This window comes from Dermacentor albipictus, chromosome 10 (assembly GCF_038994185.2).
Source record: "Dermacentor albipictus isolate Rhodes 1998 colony chromosome 10, USDA_Dalb.pri_finalv2, whole genome shotgun sequence".
Lineage (NCBI taxonomy): Eukaryota > Metazoa > Arthropoda > Arachnida > Ixodida > Ixodidae > Dermacentor > Dermacentor albipictus.
Window position 1 is genome coordinate 80,117,438 of NC_091830.1, and position 25,950 is coordinate 80,143,387.

The following is a 25,950-nucleotide window of genomic DNA, read 5'->3' on the forward strand; positions in this document are numbered from 1 at the left end:
CAAAACTGTGATATCTGTTCTTGGTGCAGAGTTATGGACTTGTAAACAATGTGCTTCTATTTCATTACAAAGCAATTTTCGGCAACCTGCGTATATATATTCAAGCCTTAAATGGAAATTCCACTTGGACAGTTTCTAGCATATAACTTTTTCTCTGAACTGCAACATTTTTCGATAATATCGGCCAAGGAGTTATCCCAGAAAAGAATTTCTACGTTTTAACATTATTTGAACAGCCGGTATAGGAGCTCCCATGAGCTAAAGCTTCCTTTTAAGAAGCTTTCTTTGCGAACTCCTATCTTAATATATGGAAACAGAGAAATTGTTTTTCTTCACAAGTACTGCACCAATTATCATTATCTTATTTCGCATTTAAAAAGATAGTCAGTCTACTGACTATAGTAAGCACGAGCTTTATTTAGTCCTTCGATTGCTGAAACATTCTTCGTAATTGTAAAATTGAGAAAGCTCACTAGCAACTGATTTTACAACTTTGGAGCTGAACAGTGATTATTGGTATCACCAATCCATAAACTGCACCTAATTATACGTTTGAAGCGGATAATATTGCTGCACTATACGCCGTTCAGATATATCCTAATAGTTTGTGACTAGAAACTTTTATTTACGGCGAAGCTGTGTATGGCTAGCTGCGTCGGTCACCCATCCATCGCCTGTACGTCGGAAACACCGGTGCAACTCCATGCGCGTGCGCAAAAATAAAAAAAGGACGCGCGATTGGCTGCGCCAGTAGTGACTTCGTTGTTCTCCATCGCAGCCGAGCGCGCGCGCAGCAGTTTCTCTCCGGCTGCGAAATGGATAGGCCAAGCGCCATACGTACTCCTGAGGAGCAGGCAGCTTTCGACCAGCAACGCCGCGAGCTTAACCGGGAACGAGTTCCTCTACTCCGTACCGTTGCTGTGACCCGGGCATGTGAACAGGCTCGTGCAGCCGAGCGCAAGCAGCAACTGCGTACCGAGGATCCGGCAGCCTACCAAGATGTCAGTTAATGAACAGCCGATATTATCCCGCTGATAAATACCGGGGTCGCACGTTTCAGCTTCGCTGATTAACCATCTGTACAGAGTGCTTGGGCGGTGATTTCTTTAATTTTCAGCGCTTGTGAAAGAACCAAATTATGGCATTGGCGATTGCGTGACGTTTATGTTGGTCATGTACCATGTCGCCGCCTGTCATCCACCTCGAAGCTCCATGCAGTGTCAATTCATACGAAAACTATTGGAACAGGAGCGGCGCACTCATATTTTTATACCGAGCCAAGCCACTCAATAACATACGCATTTAAACCTTTAACCTCTCCTATTTAACCACCAGCACATATCTCAACAATTTAAAGAAAGCCATAAATTTATGTAAGACATTCGTCTGCTTGTGTTGCTCTAACGGTTTCTATTTTGCAGGACTATCGTATCTGCTTTTGGCGCCTAGTCACTGACTTGTGAACTCCGAGCTTCATCTTTTTTTACTTACCGTTTCTCGACAATAACAAGAAATCTACGCCTAATTCTTAACTCCGATTCCTAAACTGAATGGAGTAACTTCTTCCTTTCAAATGCAACGCATTTCTTTAATCTAGTCCCGCCGTTGTGTAGTAAAATCATTGCTGCCGTTTGCATGCATATTACTGTGAAAATCGCAGCTCGCCCACACTTAAAGCTTGCTCGTTAAGGCCACTTTATGTAGACAAAATAACTCAATTGAGAACAACAAAGTATTCTCTGAAAAATTATATTTTCAGTAACAGGGCGATAGTAAGTTCAATACAACAAGAGGAAATAAACGTCCAGGTCTCGTTTTTTCGGTTCGCGCCCAACCCCTGTGCATCAGACGCTGCACATTTCAAATATTTTTTTTTAATTGTGTCACGTCAGTGATGAGGGGGCGGGGGGTTAATAACAGTTCCAGAAACATTCATTGTTCAGGCTTTGACTACTCTAGAACACAATGTAGTCTATTTTTAAACACAAAGAATTAATTGGGCCATCAGAATTCGTAACGTCAAGGCATGCTCATGGGAAAACTTCCACGTTGTGTCGCCAGACATTTTTCCCTGTTGAGTCTTTCCTAGATTACCAAGCGCCTTCTCCTGGTAACGTAGGTGCGTTTGGTAATTTGAAGTTATTATTATAGGGTAAATTATTTTTCTGCTTAGTGTCCCTTCAAGAGTATTTGGTGAACCTTTAAGGCAACGGGCGGGGCTCAGACGAAAAGAAGTCTGCTGTAGCATACTTTCAAACCTTAACAGGTGGACAGCCCCTTCATACAAAGCATGTATGCAAGGCCAGTCTGCATTCCCGTGGAGCGATTCGACACGGATGGCCTCTTCGTTATCGTCACTGGCTGGGGTCAAGAAGACAACAGTAAGAAAACGGAACTCTTTCTAACTCTTGGTCACAGCGAATATGCATAGATTCTCCAATTCGAATAGAATAACCAATACACGGCGAAAATCATTTTGTTAACTTGCCCTGACAACCAATTGGCTAGAAGCACGAACAGTGCTTTAAAAATTACATTTTCTCTCATTTTATATTAAACGTTTGCAAGGCACAGCGAATGGGGCCGACAGAAATGTTTTTTTTTTGGTGAAGACCCTGTGCGGAGTGTCAAGCTAACTGAAGTCCATGACATAACTATATTTTTTTTGCAGTTATGGTTTACATTTATGAGGGCAACGTTAAGGCTATTCTCTGCTTAAGCAACTATATTGCTTGTGTTCTTAGTTGTTCGCTCCGAAATTTTTCACTCCGCCCGGCCAATGCTGTCTAATGGGGCTGAAATCTAAGAGTAAACAGGCTCTGTGTGTTTGCGTGGTTGCATTTCTTCAGCGGCGAAAAAAAATGCGTACGCGTATAATTAGCAGCTACCAAGCAGATCACACTGATAAGTATTACTCGTTCTTTGTATTGTCTGAACAACGCTTCTTCTTTTTTTTTTTACAGCAAAGAGGTTTTACTGCCACTTGCGACGAGTGGAACGCAAATCGACGTAGTTTGCACAAAATACAGTGGACTTTATTCGTTTTCATTATTACACTATAAATTTCTTGTTTAATCGATGGACACAGCGCTCGTTGTGTGACCTGGCAGGGGTGGTACATCTTCATTACATACGTAGAAGGCAGATATCAATTAGCTTTCTACGCCTGCTGCGATATGAAAGCAGTACAGGTTATATGTGTACCGTATCATAACGCTTCAACATTCGTACTATTTACAAATATAAGCAAGTCAAAAATTTAAACGCACAGTTTACTTAAATCAGGGTGTCGAAAAGAAGAAAGATGACCGTTTCGGTACGGGTTCAACACCTTCTGATTTTGTTTCGCGTCAGTTATGGTTCGCTTAAACGAACTTATCCTGATTCGCGAACGTGTTAGCAAAACTGAACCTGTACCCAAACCGGTTCGGTGCACTCCGTTTTATCCGGCCCCTTGGCGATATGCCGCATACTACTATGTACTTGTCGGCTTGGCACATGCGCAAGTTTCGCCAGGAAGAGGCAGAAATTAATGACGCACAAAACACGCGGGAATTTTCCTGTGCACATTGAAGACAGAGACAATTGGTGGTAATCCTTGCGTCAGCGTTAGGTATGGGTGACGTCCACACTGGCTACGTTGACAGCAGCAGAGTCACTTAATTTTCGTTTTGCTTCAGGTTTTCCCTACAGAACTGCTGCAGAGCGAACTATGGCATGTTATCTGTGGTTTCTATGATAGCGCAAATTCCCAGTAATTGCAAAAATTACAACTTCAAAGTTCCAGTCTATAGTGTAGCAAAAAGCAAACTTAGCATTTGATATTTCGCTCAGTTTGATGCTTTCTTTAGAAAGCTGGTAAGGTGACTTATGCTTCTCTATATATTATATCGTCGTAGCCAATAAATGTAACAAGTGTCGTGACGTCACATCTGACGCGAATCGAGCATCACTAACTTCGCGGCCCATTTAGATGGACCTTGTCCACTACGTGCACAGAAAACCAGTAGCAACTGCCGTAGGAAGTCAACCCAGCGCGCATCCGCCTACCTTCCTCCTCCACTTCGCTCAACGTTAACGACACATTCCTCTAGGTAAAGCGCAAGATATAGTCCGGCGTAACGCGCGCGCGCGGCCACGCGCGGCGCGGTTAAGCGACGTCGGTGGAAAGCGCGCAGTCTACAGTCCGGCGTCACGGCGTAGCCGCCGTGCCCAGGCGCGCTTGGCGAGCACAACGCCGCGCGGCTGCCGCTAGACCAAAATGCACTGCGCGCTGCAGCGGCAGCGAGAAGGCAGAATGGCGGTCTGCGGTGCGCGTACTGACAGTGCGGCTGTGGTTTTTTCAACATCCGTGTGGGATGACAGCGCGAGTGAGGACGCCTGCTTGAAGCGATTTGCAACCTTCCATGTGTATACGATGTGAAACGCATGGACTACCGCGACACAGAGCGGAAGAACAACGCGTGGGAAGCTATACGAAAGCAGTGTGGTCTCGCCACAGGTAAGCTGCATTTCGCAACTCCTGTACTAGCTGGTGGTAGTCGCCGAGTTGAGGGCGCTTGTCGAATAGCTTTCGCATGTACATACATGGTCCGCTTCCGTTTTTGACGCAGCCGAAGTACTAGCAATATGAGTGCGATGTTCTGGCTGTCAGGCACGGCGGCCGCATTTCGATGGGGGCGAAATGCGAAAAACACCCGTGTGCTTAGATTTAGGTACACGTTAAAGAACCCCAGGTGGTCAAAACTTCCGGAGTCCTTCACTACGGTGTGCCTCATAATCAGGAAGTGGTTTTCGCACGTAAAACCCTATGTTTCTTTTTCTGGCTGTTAGGACAAGTTAACGCCATCCCGCAAAAGTTTTCGTTTTAGGCGCACAAACAGCACGCACAACGAGAAGCGCGCGCGCTACCCGAACGGCGAGGGTATATGCAAGACGCGCATGCGCCATGGTAACAGCTGTTCGCCGCGTCGGTGAAGTTGCGCCCCCGGACGCACAGATGGCGCCAGCCTCGAGCTGCGCGCGCACGCCGAACTCTAGAGGAAGCAAATTTCTTGCACCCCTGGCGTCGCTAGCGCAGCGTATCCGACTTCGCCTGCCGCGGCCTGGCGCGCCGAGAACGCCGGACTATTGGCCTCGAGCTCCACCACTGGAAAAGCTGGCGCCACCATCGGCGTGACGTGCTAGGAGGGATCAAGTGGACATCGCGGCCGCGTCGGCTGCTTCGGGCGCGCCGAAGCGAGCTGAAAACGAGTTTAAATTCCATCGAACGCTGCGGTCCTCATTTAGTGGCGAAATTTTCCCGCTTCGAGTGTCTCCTTTACAACGCTTGAAAGCACTACAATAGGTAGTGGCTGTCTTTCAAGGCGCGCAACATGGTAGGCTACTGCTCTGTGCCGCAATGCCGGACGTACTCAACGGACCCCGGTGTGAGCCTTATTCCCACGTAGCCGCAGGACAAGCTGCGTGAAGCTTGGCTGGCGAAACATAAAACCGGCAAACAGTCATCGGCTACAACTCGGGTATGCAGCAAGCACAGACGCGAGGAAGATTTCTGCTACGGCGCCGGGTCTGCAATCTTCGGAAAACGCACACTGAGACGCTCGCCCGAGTCCGCTGCCCCACTAATGTCATGACGGTTTGGTCGATGAACATGTCGATGCTATAGATACTGGCAAGTTCAGTGGAGTGGAAAGGCAGCGGTTAGAAGCACATTTAAAAAAAGCATGGCATATGGTCATGTTCGTGTTATGAATTAATGCACTGGGCCGGTATTTTGTAGCGATGCCTTATGCCTTATTCTATGCTATTCTTATCATCCACCACACACGGCCGCCTGATCGCGTTGATAATGTGGGCAGACCATCGCTCTGACCAGCGGCCAAGCGCGAAAAGTCTGAAAAAGCATAGAATCGGAAAAGGCATCGCTACAAAATACCGGCCCTGGATTACAAAAGGAGCAGAGGGAAATTGCACGTTGAGAGCACCGATAAACATGCAGTGCGACGCAACTCGCGAAATAGTATTTAAAGGTCAAAGAATTTAGAAGAAAAAAAGATTGGATCGTCGCGACGGCACATCACAGTCCCCGTAGGCGTCGAAGTCTCTACAATGAAATTATTTTTGAACAGCTCTGATAGCGCCCACGTAACAATGGTTGCTTGTATACTGCCAAATGCTCATATTCTGCGGCCTAAAGCTCATGGCACGGTGCGAAAACGCGCGCGCGGAGAAAGCGAAACAGTGCGCGGACAAGCATGCAGACGCGCAGTGGGTCGCTGCGAATCTGCGCGATCGCTGCATTGAGGCTTCGTTCTATTACAGTCCATTTAGTTATACAAACACTATAAGAACATATTTCGTATAGTTTGCTCTCGGCGTTTACCTACGTTTCACGCAAGAAGCCGGCTAGGGAGGCTCCATCGCGGCGACCGCGCGCAGTGGCGTTCACTGTACGTATTCGGTAAAGAGGTAGCGTCTGTAAACGGTTGTGTGCTTTCAGTTTGCCCAAGATTATTATTTAGACTGTAAGAAACTTCTCTCGTTTCTAAAGTACTTACAGAAATGTCAGGGAGAGCTCGTGCGTGGTGTTTTCAGTGAGCGCTGACAACAAAACCTATGAGGAGCGCGCCACGTGATCCCTCATACTACGCCAGCGAGGCGCTTCCGATAGATGGCGACTCCGTAACTCCTCGCCGCCAATACCTTGGCCTTCAAAGGGTACTATGCCGCGCGCTGAACGCGCTTAGCGCGCTCCTTCGTACTATCCGCAGCGCGCGATTTCCGTGACCGCCAGGCACTTTCCGCGTTCGCGTGCTTCGCGGCCTCAGACAAGCACCTGCGATTTGAAGAGCCGGCCAGTTGCGTTTGCACGCGAAAATGGCTCCGCGACAAAACAAGTTATACCTAAATATCCTCAATGCAGCGAATATACGTCTTCCAGAGCACAATTCCCTTAAAGGTGTGGTTAATTTCCTTTCCCTTTTTCCTCCGGTAGCTTCAATACTAGGGTGCTATAGCGTAAAACTATTCCAAACTTTTCTATTCCACTTCTGCTATCAGCCCTCCACGATTGGTCAAAAACTTGTTTGGACCACCCCCGCTTTACCTGTCTGTCACGCGACGTCACGAAAACCGCGATACCTCCCCATCTGATATGGCGTGTACACATTGATTATGCATGATTTGACCGAGAAAAAAAATTATTTCTGATTCGACGCCTTTTCGCCATTAGCCCCCAGCTATTGGTCAAAAGTTTTCGGGCTGCACCCACTTTACCTGCCTGTCACGCAACGTCACAAAACTGCGATAACTCACCGCGTCAAAGTGACGTCTAAGCATTAAAAATGCAATAATATGCCGAAAAAAGTGAATTTTCTTCCGAATAGCCACAGGCTGCCCCGTTCCGAAAGGAATAAAAGATGGTTGCCGCCGATAGCTCAGGCGCTGGCTACTCGCACCTGCCGGAGAGCATGGGTTTATTTGCGTATAATAAAACTTATTGCGTAGCTGTGTAACGACTTCGAGCACTTTAGGCACGTTTACGACCTCATTCTGCCAACACTTCTTTTTGCTGTGGATCCGTTTTAGCGTCATTCTTAAGCTTCCGTTGCATGCCGCCGCGATTTTCGACCAGCCACCGCAAGCTAAGTAAGGGAAAGCCGACCAATCGCAGACGCCAGCACCACCCTCTTCATCCGGTTATCGATTTTCAGTGCAGTGGCTCGGCCCCATCGAATCCCTCTCCACTTGAGCGTGTTCCTCGCCTCTTATCAGCCAATGAGATAAGAGAAGCCGCTCAGTGTAGGCTATGTTATTCGTTTTTCAAGCAAACAACAGTGACCTCCTATGAACGAGGAGAGCGTTTGATTAGTCTGTTCAGACAAACCTGCGGGTGACCGCCCGGTGCTTGCGTCGGCGGTTACGCAAATTTGACGTCGGGAGATTGGCATAAAAACATATTGGAGTAGTTTTACGTTATAGGGCCCCTAGTTAAGCAGGGAAGATGTTTAAGGTCCGAAGTCGGCGCCCCTCGACGGTTTGAGTGCAAGGTGGCAGCGCGAAGGAAGAGCCGTTGTCCGGTAAAGAGACGCTGTATTCAAACGCCGAGGCTTCTGTCAGAGTCCAAGTCCGAACTCCGCTCTCCCCCACACAACCAAACAGGACTTTTTAAACCCACCGTTGCCCAAAGGAGTCGCAAACCAGCCAATCGCACCTGCGAGTTCACTTCATGCAACCAATAGCACAACCAACTTCGTGCCGCACACGGCCATTGGTGGAAACAGTGGGATACTTTACAACACTTGACATAAAAACTGTTACAGCGCAAACACATGCAACCACAAAGTATATGGGACAGGACACAAGCGCTGACTGCCAACTAACTTTTATTAACGGAAGACGGATACCTTATATAAGGGGAAAAGCAGAAGTGAAGGGGGAAGGGAGTGATACAATGATACAAAATGACAATGCGCATCGATGAACGAACGTGCCAGCAGTCAACGCAATCAGGCGCGAAAAACAAGAAAACAAAAGAACTAGAAAAACCCTAGCAAAAGGCGAGGGATACTAAGATACAATGAAATCAGTAAGCAGTCGCTTCCAAAAAATGAAGCTCTGCCGCAGAAAGCGATACAGAAGGGGTGCTTACGCACTTGCTGCCATATTTGTGTATGTGGAACGCTTCCAAACTGACGCGCGCCGTCGCGTCGGCACTCTTGCCGAAAATCTTCGTCTCTCCCAAACGAGCCTCGCATCCTGTGCATCCAATTACGTGCGCGACCAAATGTGCGTACTTGTCCTTTAAGTTGCTTAAATTTCGGGCATGTTCCCCCAAGCGTTCATTAATGCAGCGGTCACTTCTGCCTTTCCCCTTATATAAGGTATCCGTCTTCCGTTAATAAAAGTTAGTTGACAGTCAGCGCTTGTGTCCTGTCCCTTATACTTTGTGGTTGCATGTGTTTGCGCTGTAACAGTTTTTATCTCAAGTATGCACCAGCTCGCCCAGAAAGACGTTTTAATGAACTTTACAACACGCCGGGGGATAGGATTGCTCAAAGACACGTGTCATCTCCCTCTCCCCTTCATTGGGCTCCGAGTATCGCCAAAGCCCCCTAGACAAGAGAAGTCCTGAGCACTCGGCGAGTGACGTCACGGAGAAGAGGCCGGTGAAGCGCTTGGGGATACGGGTTGAATAAAGGGATCGCGCACCTACATGCAGCGGTAACCGGAGCGCACTTTTTTTTAGGCATAGTTGAACAGATGGCCCGAAGAGCGTACAGGGTGTTCCAAGATTATTTTATTTATGCAAAACTATTTTCGCGCTGCTTTATTAAAAAGCCCGTTCATAAAAAAAAAATGACATGGCTCAACTTCAGGAATGAGAACGCATTCCGGGTACATGATGACAAAGAGCATGTCTTATATTGAAAAGTCATGATCTGCCCTCTCCTTCAGAGTAGCTTCTTTGCCTTGATGTACCGTCGGCGTGAAAGAGTTTGCCGTTCATGTGACCACTAAATTTCCTCAACAAAATCACTGCATCATAACAAATATTTCATGAAACTTCACTGGTGTGTCCTCCATGTTAGGGACACGTATATTTATTCCAGTCTAGATTAGGCTTTAATAAAATAATTTCACTTTCAAGGCATTAATAAATACAGTACCGCAGTTCACATATTTACAACACCTCAAATGAGTTTAGCAATGAATACACGAAACATATCGCGCAACTATTTGCAAAGAAACAGCTGCCTTATTCCGCAGAGTTCCGGTTTTTCTCTTCTTTGCCTTAGCACTGGCACCCAATATTCTGTCATTCATTTGCGTAAACATGAACACATGATTTTTCGGTCCCGATTTGTAATTTCTCCAGCAATTGGGCACGCAGCACTTATTAGGTACATTTTGGCATGAACGTAACCCACATTCCGCGGCAATGAAGCTTGCAGGACACACACGCGCAGATACTACATGCACGATTCACGTCTAGAAAAAAGGGCGCTAGGAAGCATGTTGCAGCATGCCAGGACTTATCTAACCGCGAAGCTATCCAAGGAGCGGTATGGTTCTCGGAACTAATCGAATTGTTATCGCCGTCGTCCTCCAGTCGGTCTTCCGCGCCTCATTTTCAACACAGGTGCACCGCTCGTAGCGCGCTGCACGGAACTTCTATGTGGGCCTCTTTAGCGTGACATAGCTCAGGCGGAGAACGTGCAGCCAGAAGGCCTTAAATTCTCTAGAGAGTGTTAGTACCAGTCTTTTATGTCCTCCCCTTTTCTCTTGCAAGCGGCCACAACGATAGCTGCCCCCCCTCCCCCCGCCGAGAATGTTTCCATGAAACCACGGCTTATTGATTGCATGTCTGCCGGACAGTGGGCTGCCCTGCCAGTATTGAGAAAACTGTCTCGCTTGCAGCTGTGGGCCGCTTCGCTCGAAATCCAAACGCCACAATTGAGACCAGATGGTGATCGCACACAAAAGCATCCATCGGTCGTAGCCGGGTAAAGCTACCGCCGCTTTTACAGGCATTCTAACATTGACACTCAATTGAGCCGGCTGGGCAGTGTCGCGCCGCCGAAATTCCATGACCGCGACGGTTGACGGGACATGTTGGAAGCGCATGGGCATTAGCGGTGGCGGTGACGTCAAGCACCCCCTAAACTTTTATCTTCGCGCCCGTCTCCCCGAACGCTCCCCGTCAGCTAGGACCAGGTATCCTTTTCTTCCAAGTGAAGGTGCAGATATGATGCCTCTTCTACGCCGCAGTCACTAATCCAAATTCCTTCCACGCGTGAGTCGCTCTCGTGTCCCCTCTTCGCGGAACCCACCTGCGTCCTTCGTTTCCGGTTATTGGCCGATACAGTGGCATGTGAAATCGTCCTGCGCTTTTCTGTAGTCGCCTAAACTGGGCCACACAACAACGGCAAGACCAACTCCCTAACCTCAAACTGACTGGTGCCCTGAACCACTTCTTACCGAAGTAGAGAAAGGCATTTCAAGTGAAAATATGCCATTTCGGAAATACTTTGACGCAAGAAGTACTTCAATGCGTTCAGCAGAAGTGCAGCTATTCGCAATCAAACACGGCCTCGGCTGTGCTCCCGTTCGTTCTTCAATGCCTTGCACTGCGAAGGCTATGGCGCCTTGGGGCGCGCAGACAACGCTCCGCCTTCTGAATGGCAGCGTGGCGCGCAGTTCACATTTCATTTTGGATGTTAACGTAGAGGCCACGACTTCCGCCTTTGGTGCTTACGACGCGTTGAACGTAAGCCAAACGCGGTTGTGTTCGGCGAGCTGCAGTGTGTTTAGCCAGCGGACTCATAGCGTAACAGACCGTGACGTATAGCAGACAGCAGCTTTCAATAGCAGTCACGTATGGAAATCTGCTTTACGACGAAATGAGGCGCCCAGAAGAGAATGAGCAGCAGGCTTCCGTCGAAAAGAGAGCTTATGAGAGACAGGTGGTTTGAACACGGTAAAGCGCGAAAGACGGGTCAATGCGAGGCGAGAGAGACAGGACAAGTGCTATCGCCAACTGTAAACGCATTGCAAGAAAACTTTTCGCTGCTGCAGGAAAATGCGCGCATGCACCAAAAGACACGCTGAAAGCAGGACCATGCAGAGCAGGCGCAAAAACAAGGAGATGTCGTAAAAGTTGCCAACAACGCGTACATAATGTCTTCACGAAACGCGAAAAAATGAGAAGCGTGTGTCAACTGCGCTCAACCAGCACACGACACATAACAAGAGGCATAAAAGAAAAAAAAATGAAGTAAAGGATCAGCTTAGCGGTGGCTACCCATGAATCGCGCTTCCTTGTTTAAGAGCGCGACCCAAGCGACGCTAACCCACCTGCCATACTCAGAATTCCCGTGACTTACGTACACCGGATGAATTTTTGGTGGGATTTGGCATAAAGCATTCTTATGTTAAAAAAGCTAACGCCAGTTACGTCTGTCTTCACGCTGATCTTGAATGTCTGGTATTAGTGCACAGCTGATGGAAGGTGTGCAACTATACACAATGATAACCAGCTATGTAATGCTGTAATGTCATTCCTGGCGTTTCTTGCTGAAAACCTTAATTTTTAAATATTTTGTATCTGAACCCGTCTTCATTTTTCAGTTACACTACGTCGCTAGGCCGGTAACAGCAGGAAAGCAGATTCGGCGATAATTTTGATAATTTCTGAAATTTCTCTGTGACGTATTTTATTTATACCATTATGATACATGTCATTGCAAAATTGAAGCCGAGGAGTAGTTAAGCCGTGCCTGCTCAGTTGAAATCTTAAGAGTAGCACCTTCGTTACGTTATCCGTCCCCAAAATCTTCTGAAATATGCCTTGACGTACCAATGAACTCGTGTCTAACTAGAGACAAGCGGTTTTGGAAAATTGTTAACCGCAACGCAAATGAATTTCATTACAGATTTCGTAATAATAATAATAATAATAATAATAATAATAATAATAATAATAATAATAATAATAATAATAATAATAATAATTTATTTCCATCAATACAATGCTGATGGAAAGGGTGAGAATAAAACCGGCTATCCACTTGAATATGCCTGGGCTTTGAGCTCGCATATCTCGAAAGTGGTACTAGTGCTAGGATTTTGCTCAGCAGCCATGACTTCACCACTCATCGGTTTGAATTTCGCAATTAGATGTAGCCTAAAATTAATGCTTAGCATTTTCATTAGCACCTCTTTCGTAGTCAGCGAAATCGTGGTCAAAATTTTTGTTCCAGCTAATGTCCACTAAGCCACGTATTTATCATGGCGCCAGGTGCACATACATTTCTTGTAGATCTTAGTGAAATGATTTCTCTAGCTAGAGCAAGCATGGCTGGCAGCCTGAATATGCTTTTCATAGTCGTCGGTGTGGCCTAGAATTTTTCTGTCAACCATTCCTCCAGTTGCTTAAGTGGCCGCGTTCAACGTGCTAAGGGTTCAATTTTTACGCAAAATGGTCGTTCTGTAGGCACCCGTTACAGTTCGAGAGCTGGGTTGTTCCACACCTGTTTATCAACTGTTGTGTAGCGAAGAGTTGGTAGTGAGTATTTTCTACGCACTGTCCCGACACTGCGTTCTCTTCCGGCGCTGGAGCAGCAAGCATTTTTTTTTTTGTTTATTCAGACGTACATTCTTCTTCTGTATGCATCCATGTAGCGGTGCTAAATGAGAGACTACGCATGTTCAGGATGTTTGGTCACTGCGTTGCATGACCCGGGAGATTGACACAGGAGCTGGCCGGCGCAAGTTCCCTGTAATCGAGGTGTCTATTGTACTTGGATGTTCATGTTGTGATGAAATTGCAGTTTTTATGAAATGCTGCTCCTGAGGAAATGAATGTCTTCACCGCAACCTCCTTTAAGCTGCTTGGATGTGGGTTCAGGCAGTGGTACTGATGTGTTTATCTGAAGGGAGAGCGAACCCGTACAAGACCGGTGTGCAATACCAGTGCATGGGCTAATCACGAATTTAGCGCAATACTGGGCCAAACCGTGGACATTCTCGTTGTGTAATTACAACGCCTAACCATCTTTATATAGTCTTTAGTGTATTTGTAGGTGTCAAGTCATCCCACCGGCAGCAAGTTATCCAGTAGCGTACTTACGTTTATTTAGCTTGTTTCTTCATTACAAATAAACGCGACAATTATTTTCTCCAACCATTTTCGGGATTCATTTTCTTTTTCTTCTTAAGGCTGTCGCTATCCTTTGTGCGTCACTGAACCCTGGTTTGCCACTTTGCCGGCAACCAGGACTCTGGCGTCGTGAAAGAACACTAATGGGCCTCATGTAGTCGGGTTTGGAACTTGCTAATGTGTGTTTATATTCTATCACGATGGCCAACATCGCCGCATACCAGTCTTCCGAATGCGACGAAGCTATGTCACACATTCTGTGCCACTCTGTGTCATTCCACCAACTACGACATACCCTGTATAATATTGCCTCTGTCGCGTAAGCGCCAGAGGCGTCTTGGAAGTAAACATCCTGAAACCTCCTCTAAGGAACTCTAGTATGGGTCTGCGAGAGCTTTTGACTACACATGAGTGACCACTCATCTGCGTAGTTCTTGTTGCTTGTCCTTTAACGTATGACATGTAGACAGGGGCGAGGATTGGCCAAGGTTCGCCATGAAAACTGTCTGTGGTCCCTCTTTTTCCTCGTTTGTTATCGTTTCTTGTCCCTTTCCCATTTGTAGAGAAGCGAACCAGAGATGACCATGGTTAGGCTTCCTGCCCTTTCCTTCTTATTTTACATTTTTTTCCATTTACATATACAAACACGATACAATGCTACCGTGAATGTCGTCTATATTGGCTCGAACAATAAAATATTTTTTTAGGACGATGGGTGCATTTCTTCGCTACAGCACCAGCGATCTCGCAAGGAGGAAGTCTATATGCATTGGCTGGTTTTATCTTGGCCTTTCGACGCGGAGCCTTCCCTCATGGTTAACGGGTACAATCGCTTTCTTTTACCTGTGAAAATTAGCCTACGCAATTTTTATGTGTTGTGACGGTACTGTTGTTATAACACTTTTTTGGGGGGAGCGTAGAATAAGTCATCTTGCGGCTGATTTCTGTAGTGGACATATCCTAATTGTCGTTGGGTTATTGTAGCCCACTCTGTAGGGCCTTGCGCCCCGTAGCTCACAGGACCTTTCAGTAAAGTTATTCCATCCATAAGCTGGTTATATTTTATCTTAATGTTGGCGAAAACATACTTTGCTCGCTGCTTTTGTTTGTATGCAGCGACACGTCCTCAACACACCATGTACACCACCGTGGTGAGGGTGTCTCCAGCCGCTGAGTGCAGAAACTTGTACAAGCGGTTCGGTTTCGACGAGCACGTCATGCTGTGCGCCAAGAGAGCCGACAAGAACTACTGCGAGGTGCGTAGCACACGCCGATTTCTTATCTATTCACTGCTGCTAGCACTACTGATGCGCCTCGGGAAGCTGCGAGGGCTACTGCTGGAGAATATTGCAGAAATCTGAAAGTGGTGACGCTCTTTGTGTCGTTCATCGCCGACAGTGATTGTGAAGGCCACAAACTGGTCTTCGCGTAGCGTCATTTGCCCGTTGGTTGGTCTTTCATTAGAAAATGACGTCCTCGAGTATGATGAAGTATGCTTTCCGAGCGAAGTTAACCCTAACACTTATCGGTGGTGATCCCTTTGCTGTAACCCAAGCCGCAAGGCTTTTTAAAACGAAGTTTTCTTTGCCTCTTCCTTTCACATTCCCACTGCTGCTGCAGCTGTAAGCAGCTGTCGCGCACACCGCGTCGGGAGTTGGTTCAGAACGTGTGTATATCTGTGTGTGTATGTGTGTAATCATCTCTGAAACTTCCAACCCTCGAGCAGCGCCGCAAAACAGCAAGACTGTGCCTCTTTTACAAATTTTATCACTCACTACTTCATCAGACCGACATCACGCCTGCGCATCGCACTTCATCCCGTCATGGCCATTCAAAGGCTGTTTATCCCCCTCCAGCTCGCACCTCCGCTCATCTTAACTCTTTCTTCATTCAAACAGCGAAAGACTGGAATCATCTACCTGCTGAAGCGGTGCACAACTCCAGTCATTCATCGTTCAAGGCATTTATTGAAAATATTATGTAAATATGCCCACCCCTCATGTAAAACCCCAAATGGGGTATTTGAGGTACCAATAAATAAATAAATAAATAAATAAATAAATAAATACATGACCGGGGCGAGTTAGAGAGGAATGGCGACGCTAGAAACTCGTTCTCAACCCACTGCGTCGAATGTGCACAATGCCTTCTGGAGCTCCCGGGCCGTCGCCACAATTGCCGCTTAACGGCTGTAATTATGCGTGACCCCCCCCCCCCCCCCCCAAAAAAAAAGAAAGCATTGCAGAAACTGCACCGCTTCCCTTTCTACTAACTTGCGAGGCCAGAGGGGACGCAGATAGAACTGTAGAGAGGAAAAGAAGAACAGGGAGAAAAGGGGGGGGGGGGACATTTCCAATATAGGAGAGGGGGAGGTGACGTGGTAGGCAAGGAAACCCCACGACTATACAACAGCGGTTGTGGGGAAACAGGATAAGCTTAAATTCAGGATACAGTACAGTACGTTCCTGCTATTTCTGAAAAGTAAACGCAATGCTAATATTTCAAGCGGGCAACTTACACAGGGCGTGCAGAAGCAGAGCCGCATTAATTAAAGCGCGCCGCAGGGTACAGGAGACACAACGCAAATGGTCGACCGTCAAATCAACACTTCTGTGGCCGCCATGTTAGCTTTGCGGCTATCGCATTGCTAGAGATCGTAGACTTGATCCCAATCGCGGCAGCCGCATTTCGACGGGGGCGAAATAGAAAACGCACGTGCACTTAGATTTTGCGGCACGTTAAAGAACATCATGGTGACAAAATTAATCCGGAGTCTGCCCCTACGGCTCGCCTCATAATCCGAGTATGGTTTTGGAACGCACCAGCCCCGTAATCCAATTCCAATTTAATACTTCTGCCACAATGCGATGTGCCATGTGAGGAAATGACAAAGCCCAACCCTCTCCGAGGTTAAAAAATATGGCGCACAACAACGCCTCAAGCAAACACTTCTCCCTGTCTGTTTTGTGTACTACGCAGACAAGCAACTCTGGTGCACGCAAGGTAACGTTTAACATCAACCCACCACTCTCATATTATCTTAAACGTAGAAGAAATTAAGCCTTAGCCATCTACACCACCGTTAATTATTCTCAAGCAATGCATCCAGCACGAAATGTTTCACTTACATCTATTCCCACAGTGCGTGGAATCATTTTTTTGCTGGTATTCGTTTATTTCACGAGAGAGACGTTACACATAATAGCACACGAGGCAAATCCTCGGAACCATGTACCCGCGATATGGGTTAGATAAGGTGGAAAATAAAATAATGGAAGACAGCGTCCATCATCAAACCCTGCAATAACCGAGGAAGCTTTAGCTCGGGTCCATTTCCGACGCGGCTTCTCCAAATATATGTAAAACGAAAAAATACTTTTCTCAGATAAACCCTGGACCGTATTTAATGAAATGTGTTGCATTTGAGTGAGAATGTTAAATTCTAGTGACTGTTGGAAGCAGAACTCCTATTTATGGCCTGAATTTTGTGAAAAATATTTTCGAAAATTCGAAGCTTCTAATAGAATAGACGCACTAAGTTAATAAATAATTAGCTCTGCAACAAAAACAGTTACCCCGGTTCTGTAAACGGCATTCGTTAGATCATTCAGAGCGGACAAATTCGATAAATCAATTTACTTCTTACGTTAATTTGTTACATTGTGTACAAGGTTTCTGCAAAAGCTCTATTGCCATATTACTGATTTTTTTATATTGATATGTAAGGTATAAATGCTGTCCCCTTTAGATGCAATATCGAATTCAATTGTGATAGAGTAATTGTGATATTATTTTTTCTTGCTGAGTTAAAGAGTTGTAAACTTCATAGTTTTGTTTCCTCAGAATTTTCGACTTTTGCCTATCTTTAAATAAAACATTAATGATCTAAATCAAAAATTGTAAACCAACATTGACAAGAGTTTAAGTTTCTCTTTTAAATGCACTAAACCTCGTCAAATTTGGTGCAGTCGTTGCCGAGAAAAACGAATTCTCCTTTTATATGTATTTAGTAGGAGGACCCAAGCTAAAGCTCCTTCTTAAAGGGACACCTCTAAGGTACTCTTAGAGGTACAGGGACACCCCTAAGGTACATTTCGGTACTAGCCCGATGACCATCGTCATCGGGCTAGTACCGGAATGTCGCCTGGGGGTCTCAAATCGTGTCATGCATGTACCTCAATTTCTCGGTTACTAAAGCTCTGTTCGTGATTATATTGACGCCTTAGACGTTCTACAGCATTGCTTTATCGCTTTAACTTGACTTCATAGTAACCTTTAGTGTCCCTTTAAATCCATAAAAATCCATAAACAATATGACTGTCACCCGTTACTTCGTCTGGTTTTTCCCTAATTGTACAGCACTTTTCGGGCAAAATTGGCAACTGGAAACAAGAGTCGGAAGAAGTTGGGAAGTTGAGTGATCTACTAAGGGACAAAGCCAAGGCAAGATCCAAACAGGAAGAAAAAGCGAATATTAACAAATCTAACGGTTGTTTATGAAAATCTTTATGGATCAACATCTTTTTATTTAAAAAAGGAAGTAGGGAAAATGCTACCGGAAGTGGAGAACAATTCCGTGTGTTTCGAATGACGCTTCTGCAGTTATCTGTCGAGCCGCCTGACGTAGCCACTTCTCTGCTGTGCTTATATATAGATGTTTTTCGAACCTTCCACTCTGTACGTCTAGAACCGCAGTTTCCTGCGCTGTACACCGTTGTACGGGACTGGCGGCCACACATCGTTACGCAACTTCCCAAATAACAATACGAGTCGGTTGTGGCACTTAACTTGGTAGAGCAGTAAACGAGGGATCCAAAAGAACTGCGAATGTTCCACATATGTATATTCCTCTATAATTCTTAGTGACCTAATTCAAAATATGCTGCTTTAATGGGATGCAACTCAAGTCTACAGTGAAGCCCTGCACATGCCCTCATAACCGCCAGCCACTTCCTCCGCGAGGCTGCAAATAATTCGTGCTTCAAACATTTCCTCTTACCCAAATCAGGCGGTAACCACAAAAATAAAATTATTAGCGCGCAAATTTATACGTTTTCCCTCGCCTGTTATAGTGGAATCGCGAATGCCTAATTATTTATGGGACTGAAATAAAATGCTTGCTTCGCTGTAACTATGCAGTATATTGTCAAGTTGCACTTCAGTTGGCAATGAAATTTCATGAGTAAAACGGGCTCAGCAGTGAAATGAACTGTACCGCACACTTTTGGAGATTATAAATAATTAATTATGGAGTTTTACGTGCTGAAACCAGGAATTCCGGATCAAGCTACAAAACAGGTATTCGCCTTTAACTCAAGAAGCGGACCAAAGTGTTGAAGATATGAACTACAATCTTATGGGCATCATTAAGGAGTGTGCAGTAGAAGTCGGTGGTAACTCCGTTAGACAGGATGTCAGTAAGCTATCGCAGGAGACGAAAGATCTGATCAAGGAGTGCCAGTGTATGAAAGCGTCTAACCCTACAGCTAGAATAGAACTGGCAGAAATTTCCAAGTTAATCAACAAGCGTAAGACAGCTGACATAAGGAAGTATAATATGGATTGAATTGAACATGCTCTCAGGAACGGAGGAAGCCTAAAAGCAGTGAAGAAGAAACTAGGAATAGGCAAGAATCAGATGTGTGCGTTAAGAGACAAAGCCAGCAATATCATTACTAATATGGATGAGATAGTTCAAGTGGCTGAGCAGTTCTATAAAGATTTGTACAGTACCAGTGGCACCCACGACGATAATGGAAGAGAGCACAGTCTAGAGGAATTTGAAATCCCACAAGTAACACCGGCAGAAGTAAAGAAAGCCTTGGGAGATATGCAAAGGGGGAGGGCAGCTAGGGAGGATCAGGTAACAGCAGATTTGTTGAAGGATGGTGGGCAGATTGTTCTATAAAAACTGGCCACCCTTTATACGCAATGCCTCATGACTTCGAGCGTACCGGAATATTGGAAGAACGCTAGCATAATCCTTATCCATAAAAAAAGGGACGCCAAAGACTTGAAAAATTATAGACCGATCAGCTTACTGTCCGTTGCCTATAAAGTATTTACTTTATAGTAATCGCAAATAGAATCGCAAATAGAATCAGGAACACCTTAGACTTCTGTCAACCAAAGTACCAGGCAGCATTCCGTAAAGGCTGCTCAACAATAGACGATATTCACACTATCAATCAGGTGATAGAGAAATGTGTGGTATATAACCGACCCTTATATATAGCTTTCATTGTTTACGAGAAAGCGTTTGATTCAGTCGAAACCTCAGCAGTCATAGGCATTGCGGAATCAAAGTGCACTGAAAAATACTGAAAGATATCTATAGCGGCTCCACAGCCACCGTAGTGCTCCATAAAGAAAGCAAGAAAGTCCCAATAAAGAAAGGCGTCAAGCAGGGAGATACGACCTCTCCAATGCTATTCACAGCGTGTTTACAGGAGGTACTCAGAGACCTGGATTGGGAAGAATTGGGGATAAATGTTAATGGAGAATACCTTAGTAACTTGCGATTCCCTGCTGGTATTGCCTTGCTTAGTAACTCAGGAGACCAACTGCAATGCATGCTCACTGAGCTGGAGAGGCAAAGCCGACGGGTGGGTGTAAAAATTAATCTGCAGAAAACTAAAGTAATGTTTAAGAGTCTTAGAAGAGAACAGCAGTTTACGATAGGTAGCGAGGCATTGGAAGTGGTGAGTTAATACATCTACTTAGGACAGGTAGTGACCGCAGATCCGAATCATGAGACTGAAATAATCAGAAGAATAAAAATGGGCTGGGGTGCGTTTGGCAGGCATTCTCGTATCATGAACAGCAGGTTGCATTGTCTCTCAAGAGAAAAGTGTACAACAGCTGTGTCTTATCAGTACTCACGTACGGGGCAGAAACTTGGAAGCTTACGAAAAGAGTTCTGCTTAAATTGAGGACGATGCAAAGAGCTATGGAAAGAAGAAATATAGGTGTAACGCTAAGTGATAAGAAAAGAGCAGATTGGGTGAGGGAACAAACGCGAGTTAATAACATCTTAGTTGAAATCAAGAAAAAGAAATGGGCATGGGCAGGACATGTAATGAGGAGGGAAGATAACCGATGGTCATTAAGGGTTACGAACTGGATTCCAAGGGAACGGAAGGGTATTAGGGGACGGCAGAAAGTTAGGTGGGCGGAGGAGATTAAGAAGTTTGCAGGGACAACATGGCTACAATTAGTACATGACCGGGGCAGTTGGAGAAGTATGGGAGAGGCCTTTGCCCTGCAGTGGATGTAACCAGGCTGATGCTGATGATGATGATGACGACGTGCCGAAACCATGAGCCAAGCCGTAGTGGTAGACTCCGGGAATTCGTACCACCTGGGGTTCCTTAACATGCACCTAAATGTAAGTACATGGGTGTTTTCGCATTTCGCCCCATTTGAAAATGCGAACGCCGTGGGCGGAATCGGGATTCGATGCCGCCACCTCGTGCTTCGCAGCCCAACATCATAGCCACTAAGCAACCATGGCAGGTAGATTTTTGAAGAGTGAAATGCTCAGACTCCATACACTTTGTCCGTTCCATGTCTGTTGCACAACTCATTGCTACAGTCGATCAAAAGACTGTTCAAAAACAGCAGACGCTCCGGAGGTATCAAGTGTGACGCCATTTTGAGAAGGCCGCATGACGACGATTTTGTTTGCTTCTGTGATTGGCTGGTAGAGCACCACAACCTTGCGTGGGCCGTATGCCTTGGTTGTCCACTGGTGTTTTTTTTAAGTTGCATGCTACCATAGAATCATTACACTTTCGCTTTTTAAATTTTTTTTTCATTTATTTACCCTAAAGGCCCAGCTTGGGCATTACATGGGGGGGAGAACAATTGACATACAATATAAAATAATATACAATATACATTGTAAGTTGACTATCCTTATATGAAGTAGTACATGCTATACAACCTTTACAGCACTTCTAATTCGACAACATCATAAGCCAATAATTATTAAATTATACAAACAATAATATGACATCTGAAGAAAGGCAGGAAGAAATGTTAATGTTAATAATTCACGAATGTTTCATTAAGTGCTTGCTTGAATATAATATGGTCTGTTATTTCAGCTATATTACTTGGGAGATGATTCCATTCCGAAATGGCTAAGTGCAGACACGAAAACTGCAATAGTTTAGTACGTGCAAATGGTTGTTCGACCTTAAATTCGTGATCAATTCGTGAGAATTTTCTTTTGGCTGGTAAGATGTGTGCCTGAGAGAATATATTTGGGTTATGAAAAAGCTGGTGGAAGAATGTTAGCCGAGATATCTTCCTTCTAGTCTGCAATGGTATGAGTCCTAGGTCATGTTTTATTTTGGTGATACTTGAATGTTGTGAATAGTTACCGGTAATAAATCGCGCTGCCTTGTTCTGAAAATATTCTAATTTGTTAATAAGATGCGTTTGGTGCGGGTTCCATATAAATGAGGCATACTTAATCTTTGAACGAAGTACGGTGGTATATGCAAGAAGTTTAGTATCACTATTAGCCTGACGAAGCGTTCGACGAATGAAGCCGAGAGATTTGCATGCAGCGGAAACAATACAACCCACGTGATTATGCCAAGACAAAGTCGAAGAAAGATGAACACCTAGATATTTAAATGATTCTGTAGTTTCTAGAGCCTCACCATTAAGAAAGTATGTGTGTTTCGTAATTTCACTGCAAGTAGTAAATCTCATAAGTTTAGTTTTCGAGGTATTTACGCTCATTTGCCAGTCTGAGCACCATCTTTCAATCCTGTTCAAGTCATTTTGTAACTTATCACAATCACCCTTACATTTTAATGGCCGATACAGAACGCAATCGTCGGCATATAACCGGATTTCTGAGTCTATACCCTGATGAATATCATTTATATAAATTAAAAATAGAGTGGGTCCCAAAACGGAACCTTGAGGCACACCGGACTGAACAGGTTGAAATGAAGAACGGACATTATTGATTACGACAGCTTGTCGTCTGTTACTTAAATATTCTTTAACCCAGTTTGTTACTTTTTCGTCAACATTAATCAGTTTCATTTTATATATGAGGCGGTTATGAGCCACACGGTCAAAGGCTTTAGCAAAATCTATAAATATGGCGTCAGCCCAATTGTCCTTGGCAGTGTTCTTCCTGTGCTTCTTTCTTGCGCGAGTCCATTTAATGTGGTTCCTTGTTTGCCTAGTAAAGGAGAGGTGTTTCTCGCAGGCTAACCTGTGAGATACACCTTATTTCATTTCTCTTTTGCGGTTATACACGTCTTGATGGCGAATGGCAATCGTTATTAACATTTGTACTAGTAAAGAGGTACCCCCCTCATTTGCATAGAAAGGTTACCTTGGGTAACCTTTCATGATTTCAATTAACATGATTAAACGTAAGGTATTACGAGTTTTCCACACTAATACATCTCCTCCATTTTACTCACTACATAAATCTACTCGTCAGTCAGTTACATCATACCAGTGCCGCAGTCTTCACATAATTCGTCTTACAGCTACTCTTTGCATACCAGCAAAATAATTAGCATCGCTATCCAGTACTTAAGATAAATTCGTTGCTGGCTCTGTTGCTCTGTTATTTCATTCAAAAATTATTCTGTTCGAACTTTACCCATACTCAACTCAAATAACCAGCGTCGATCTAGGATCCCAGAACTGATACAATAACCTCTGCCCTCGAGCCAGCCTAAAATAAATGTGTTCGCCTTATTTTCCCGGAATACAATCCTACCACTAGCATGAAAATTATTAAAGATTTTTGCCACCTGGGATTTTTTTTTTTTTGGCAGCAGGATTCCGCTGGATGCGGAAAGGGAACACATTTGTGTACCTTGTATCGCGTGCACCTTAAAGAATCCCATCCCCAAATGGTCAAAATCATCCAGAGCCCCTCTATTAGTGCACGTCTCGTCACCCGACCGATAAGTAAGTGCGGGGTCTGCCGGAGGGAGACGACAGATTACACGCACATCTTGTGGGACTGCGTTAAAAATCCAGAAGGAGCAAGATCAAGAACGATCCCACCACGGCTCGACGCAGCCGCAAAGAGCTACGACCAAGACGAACAGCTCTAGGCCATCCAGCAGGTCCTCGGGGCGCTCGAAAGGCAGGGAACCAGCGAGCCGGCAACGGCGAGCAAAGACCCGCGCCGAGTAATGGCGACTTCGTAGATGACGTAGGCCCTCCTCTGGGTGAGTGAGCGCACAACTGCAGGCACAAATAAAGTTGGCTCCAATCCAATCCAATCGTCATCCGACCCTTGTTTTGGCACGTGAGACGCCAAAATAAAAAAAAGCGTTTGTTTAGTACAAGACGCTCTCGTATATAATGCAGATGACCCTGATGTTCGCAAACGGAAATAAATAAATAGAAATTATCAGCTGAGGGCTTCCTAGTTTTGCATTATCCTTCCGTGATTGCACAGTGCAGTTCGCTCTCGACCTGCAGAGCGACACCGGTGGATCAGCAGTGGCGGCGGCGGTCAGCGGCCACTTCTACCTGGTGGGCCTGCTGTCTTACTCCACGTCGTGCGCCAGCCTAGGAGGCCGCGTCTACCCGAGCATCTTCACCCGCGTGGACGTTTTCGCATCGTGGATCGGCCGGTCACTGAATTCTTTCGAAAACTACAAGGCACTTCGCGAATGAGCGCGTCGATGAAGTATAGCCACGCCATCTGTTGTGCTGTGACTGGAATAAATCTTTAAAGCGGGAATATTCTTCGGCGAGTTGGGGACACGTACTCAAGTTCGCAATAGGCCCACACACAGGGACGAAGAAATGGCAGATGCTAAAGGCAGAGAGGCGAAAGGTAAGTTAAACCTACCCTATATGTCACCCGACACTGTGGAAAGGGAAACATGCAAAGCAACGCAGGGAAGTGAAGCCAACGCACAGAAAAGCAGAGAGACAGCAAGGAAAACACGTACACACAGGCGTTTATCTAGGACGCTTAAACGAAGGAGATTGACAGGCGCCTTCAGGTATGACGACCGCTAAAGGCGCCTTTCAGGGCATGAGATTCTGATCACGCTGGAAGCGCGAATTGTGCTGCACACGGCAGAAACCTATCGTACTGGTCGTGGTCGTAGGATACCTTCCACGTGCGACCACCACGTTGGTCGCCCTTGGCGCCGATTACCGAAATTGGTGGCTATATTAAACTTTAATAGCTAATACCGAAAAAAAAAGGTACGGAAGAAGGCCTTTCAAAATTTCGCGATAGCTACATCGGAAGTGTTTTGTTGCCAACTAGTGTGTAGGTACTGAGCAGGCAACGTGCTGCGCAAAATACAGCAACAGCGGAGGCAGAGATAGGACACGGGCGCTGTGTCTTATTTCTCCATCCGCTCTTCTTGATGTATATTGCGTAGCACGTTACTTGTGCAGCTACTTCCAGATTTGGGTGGTTATGGTGCTTTGTGGTGAATGGTGTCTGCCGTGCATTGAATACAATAAACACTGTAATTTATTGTGAGTAGCGGTAGATTGCCGGCACCTGTGTGTACTTGCAACTCTATACGTACATACGAATAGTGCAAACGAAAGGCGTACTTCAGATTCCGTTCTCTTTTTTCTATGGGTTCGTTTCCCCCTACAAAGCACATAAAGGCTACTTTCACGTTTGGCTACGGGGGCAGAGATGGAGGAAAAACATTTAGTAAAAAAAAAACGTCGCACTTTCGCCCGATAGGCGAAGCACCTATTGCGAGGGCAAATTAGTAGGGAGCTATACGAAGTAAGGACAACAGTTTTACCGCCTATATGAAATTCTAAGCATTCGATTACTAACTAGCAAGCATGGTGTCACGCGCGCACAGGCAAACATGAACACATCTCGGTCGATGACCGCGGAAACTCGCCGTACAAACGCTGGAGTGAGGAATTGCGGCAGCAGTAGCTAGCGAATTGACCTTCGTGCGCCTCTCGCTTCAACCCGAACGAAACGTCGAAAGCACAGCGCATACGAAGCTACCGGCACTATACGCACTCTGCAAACATCGCAGATGGCTTTGTGGATGAGGCCTACGCGGGCGCACACTTTGGCCGCGTCACAGGTCGCTTTCAATATACGGCGCCCGCACGGCCACGCCATAAGCAGCAGCCGCAGGAGAACGCCTCCCGCGCCCTCCCTCCCATCCTCGTTTTCGTCCTCGTGCCTCGCTCATGTCAGAAGAGGGCACGCTCGCGCATGGGATATTGAGCCGCGTTAGCCGGCTCGCCCTATCACGCTTTCACTCACACTTACAGTATACGGCGCA

At 45.8% G+C, this 25,950-nt stretch overlaps 1 protein-coding gene across 2 annotated transcripts in view; it reads left to right on the forward strand.

The window, feature by feature from the left end:
• The window catches only part of LOC139050730 (trypsin iota-like), a 52,088-nt gene extending 27,691 nt beyond the window's left edge, over positions 1 to 24,397 (forward strand). For both annotated transcript variants that reach the window (XM_070527414.1, XM_070527413.1), the window contains 3 exons: positions 2,267 to 2,381; positions 14,780 to 14,919; positions 24,140 to 24,397. In XM_070527414.1, the coding sequence (XP_070383515.1) occupies positions 2,267 to 2,381; positions 14,780 to 14,919; positions 24,140 to 24,337 (453 nt within the window). In that variant the 3' untranslated portion in view covers positions 24,338 to 24,397. The remainder of the gene's footprint in view (positions 1 to 2,266; positions 2,382 to 14,779; positions 14,920 to 24,139) is intronic.
• The last annotated feature ends 1,553 nt before the right edge of the window (positions 24,398 to 25,950 follow it).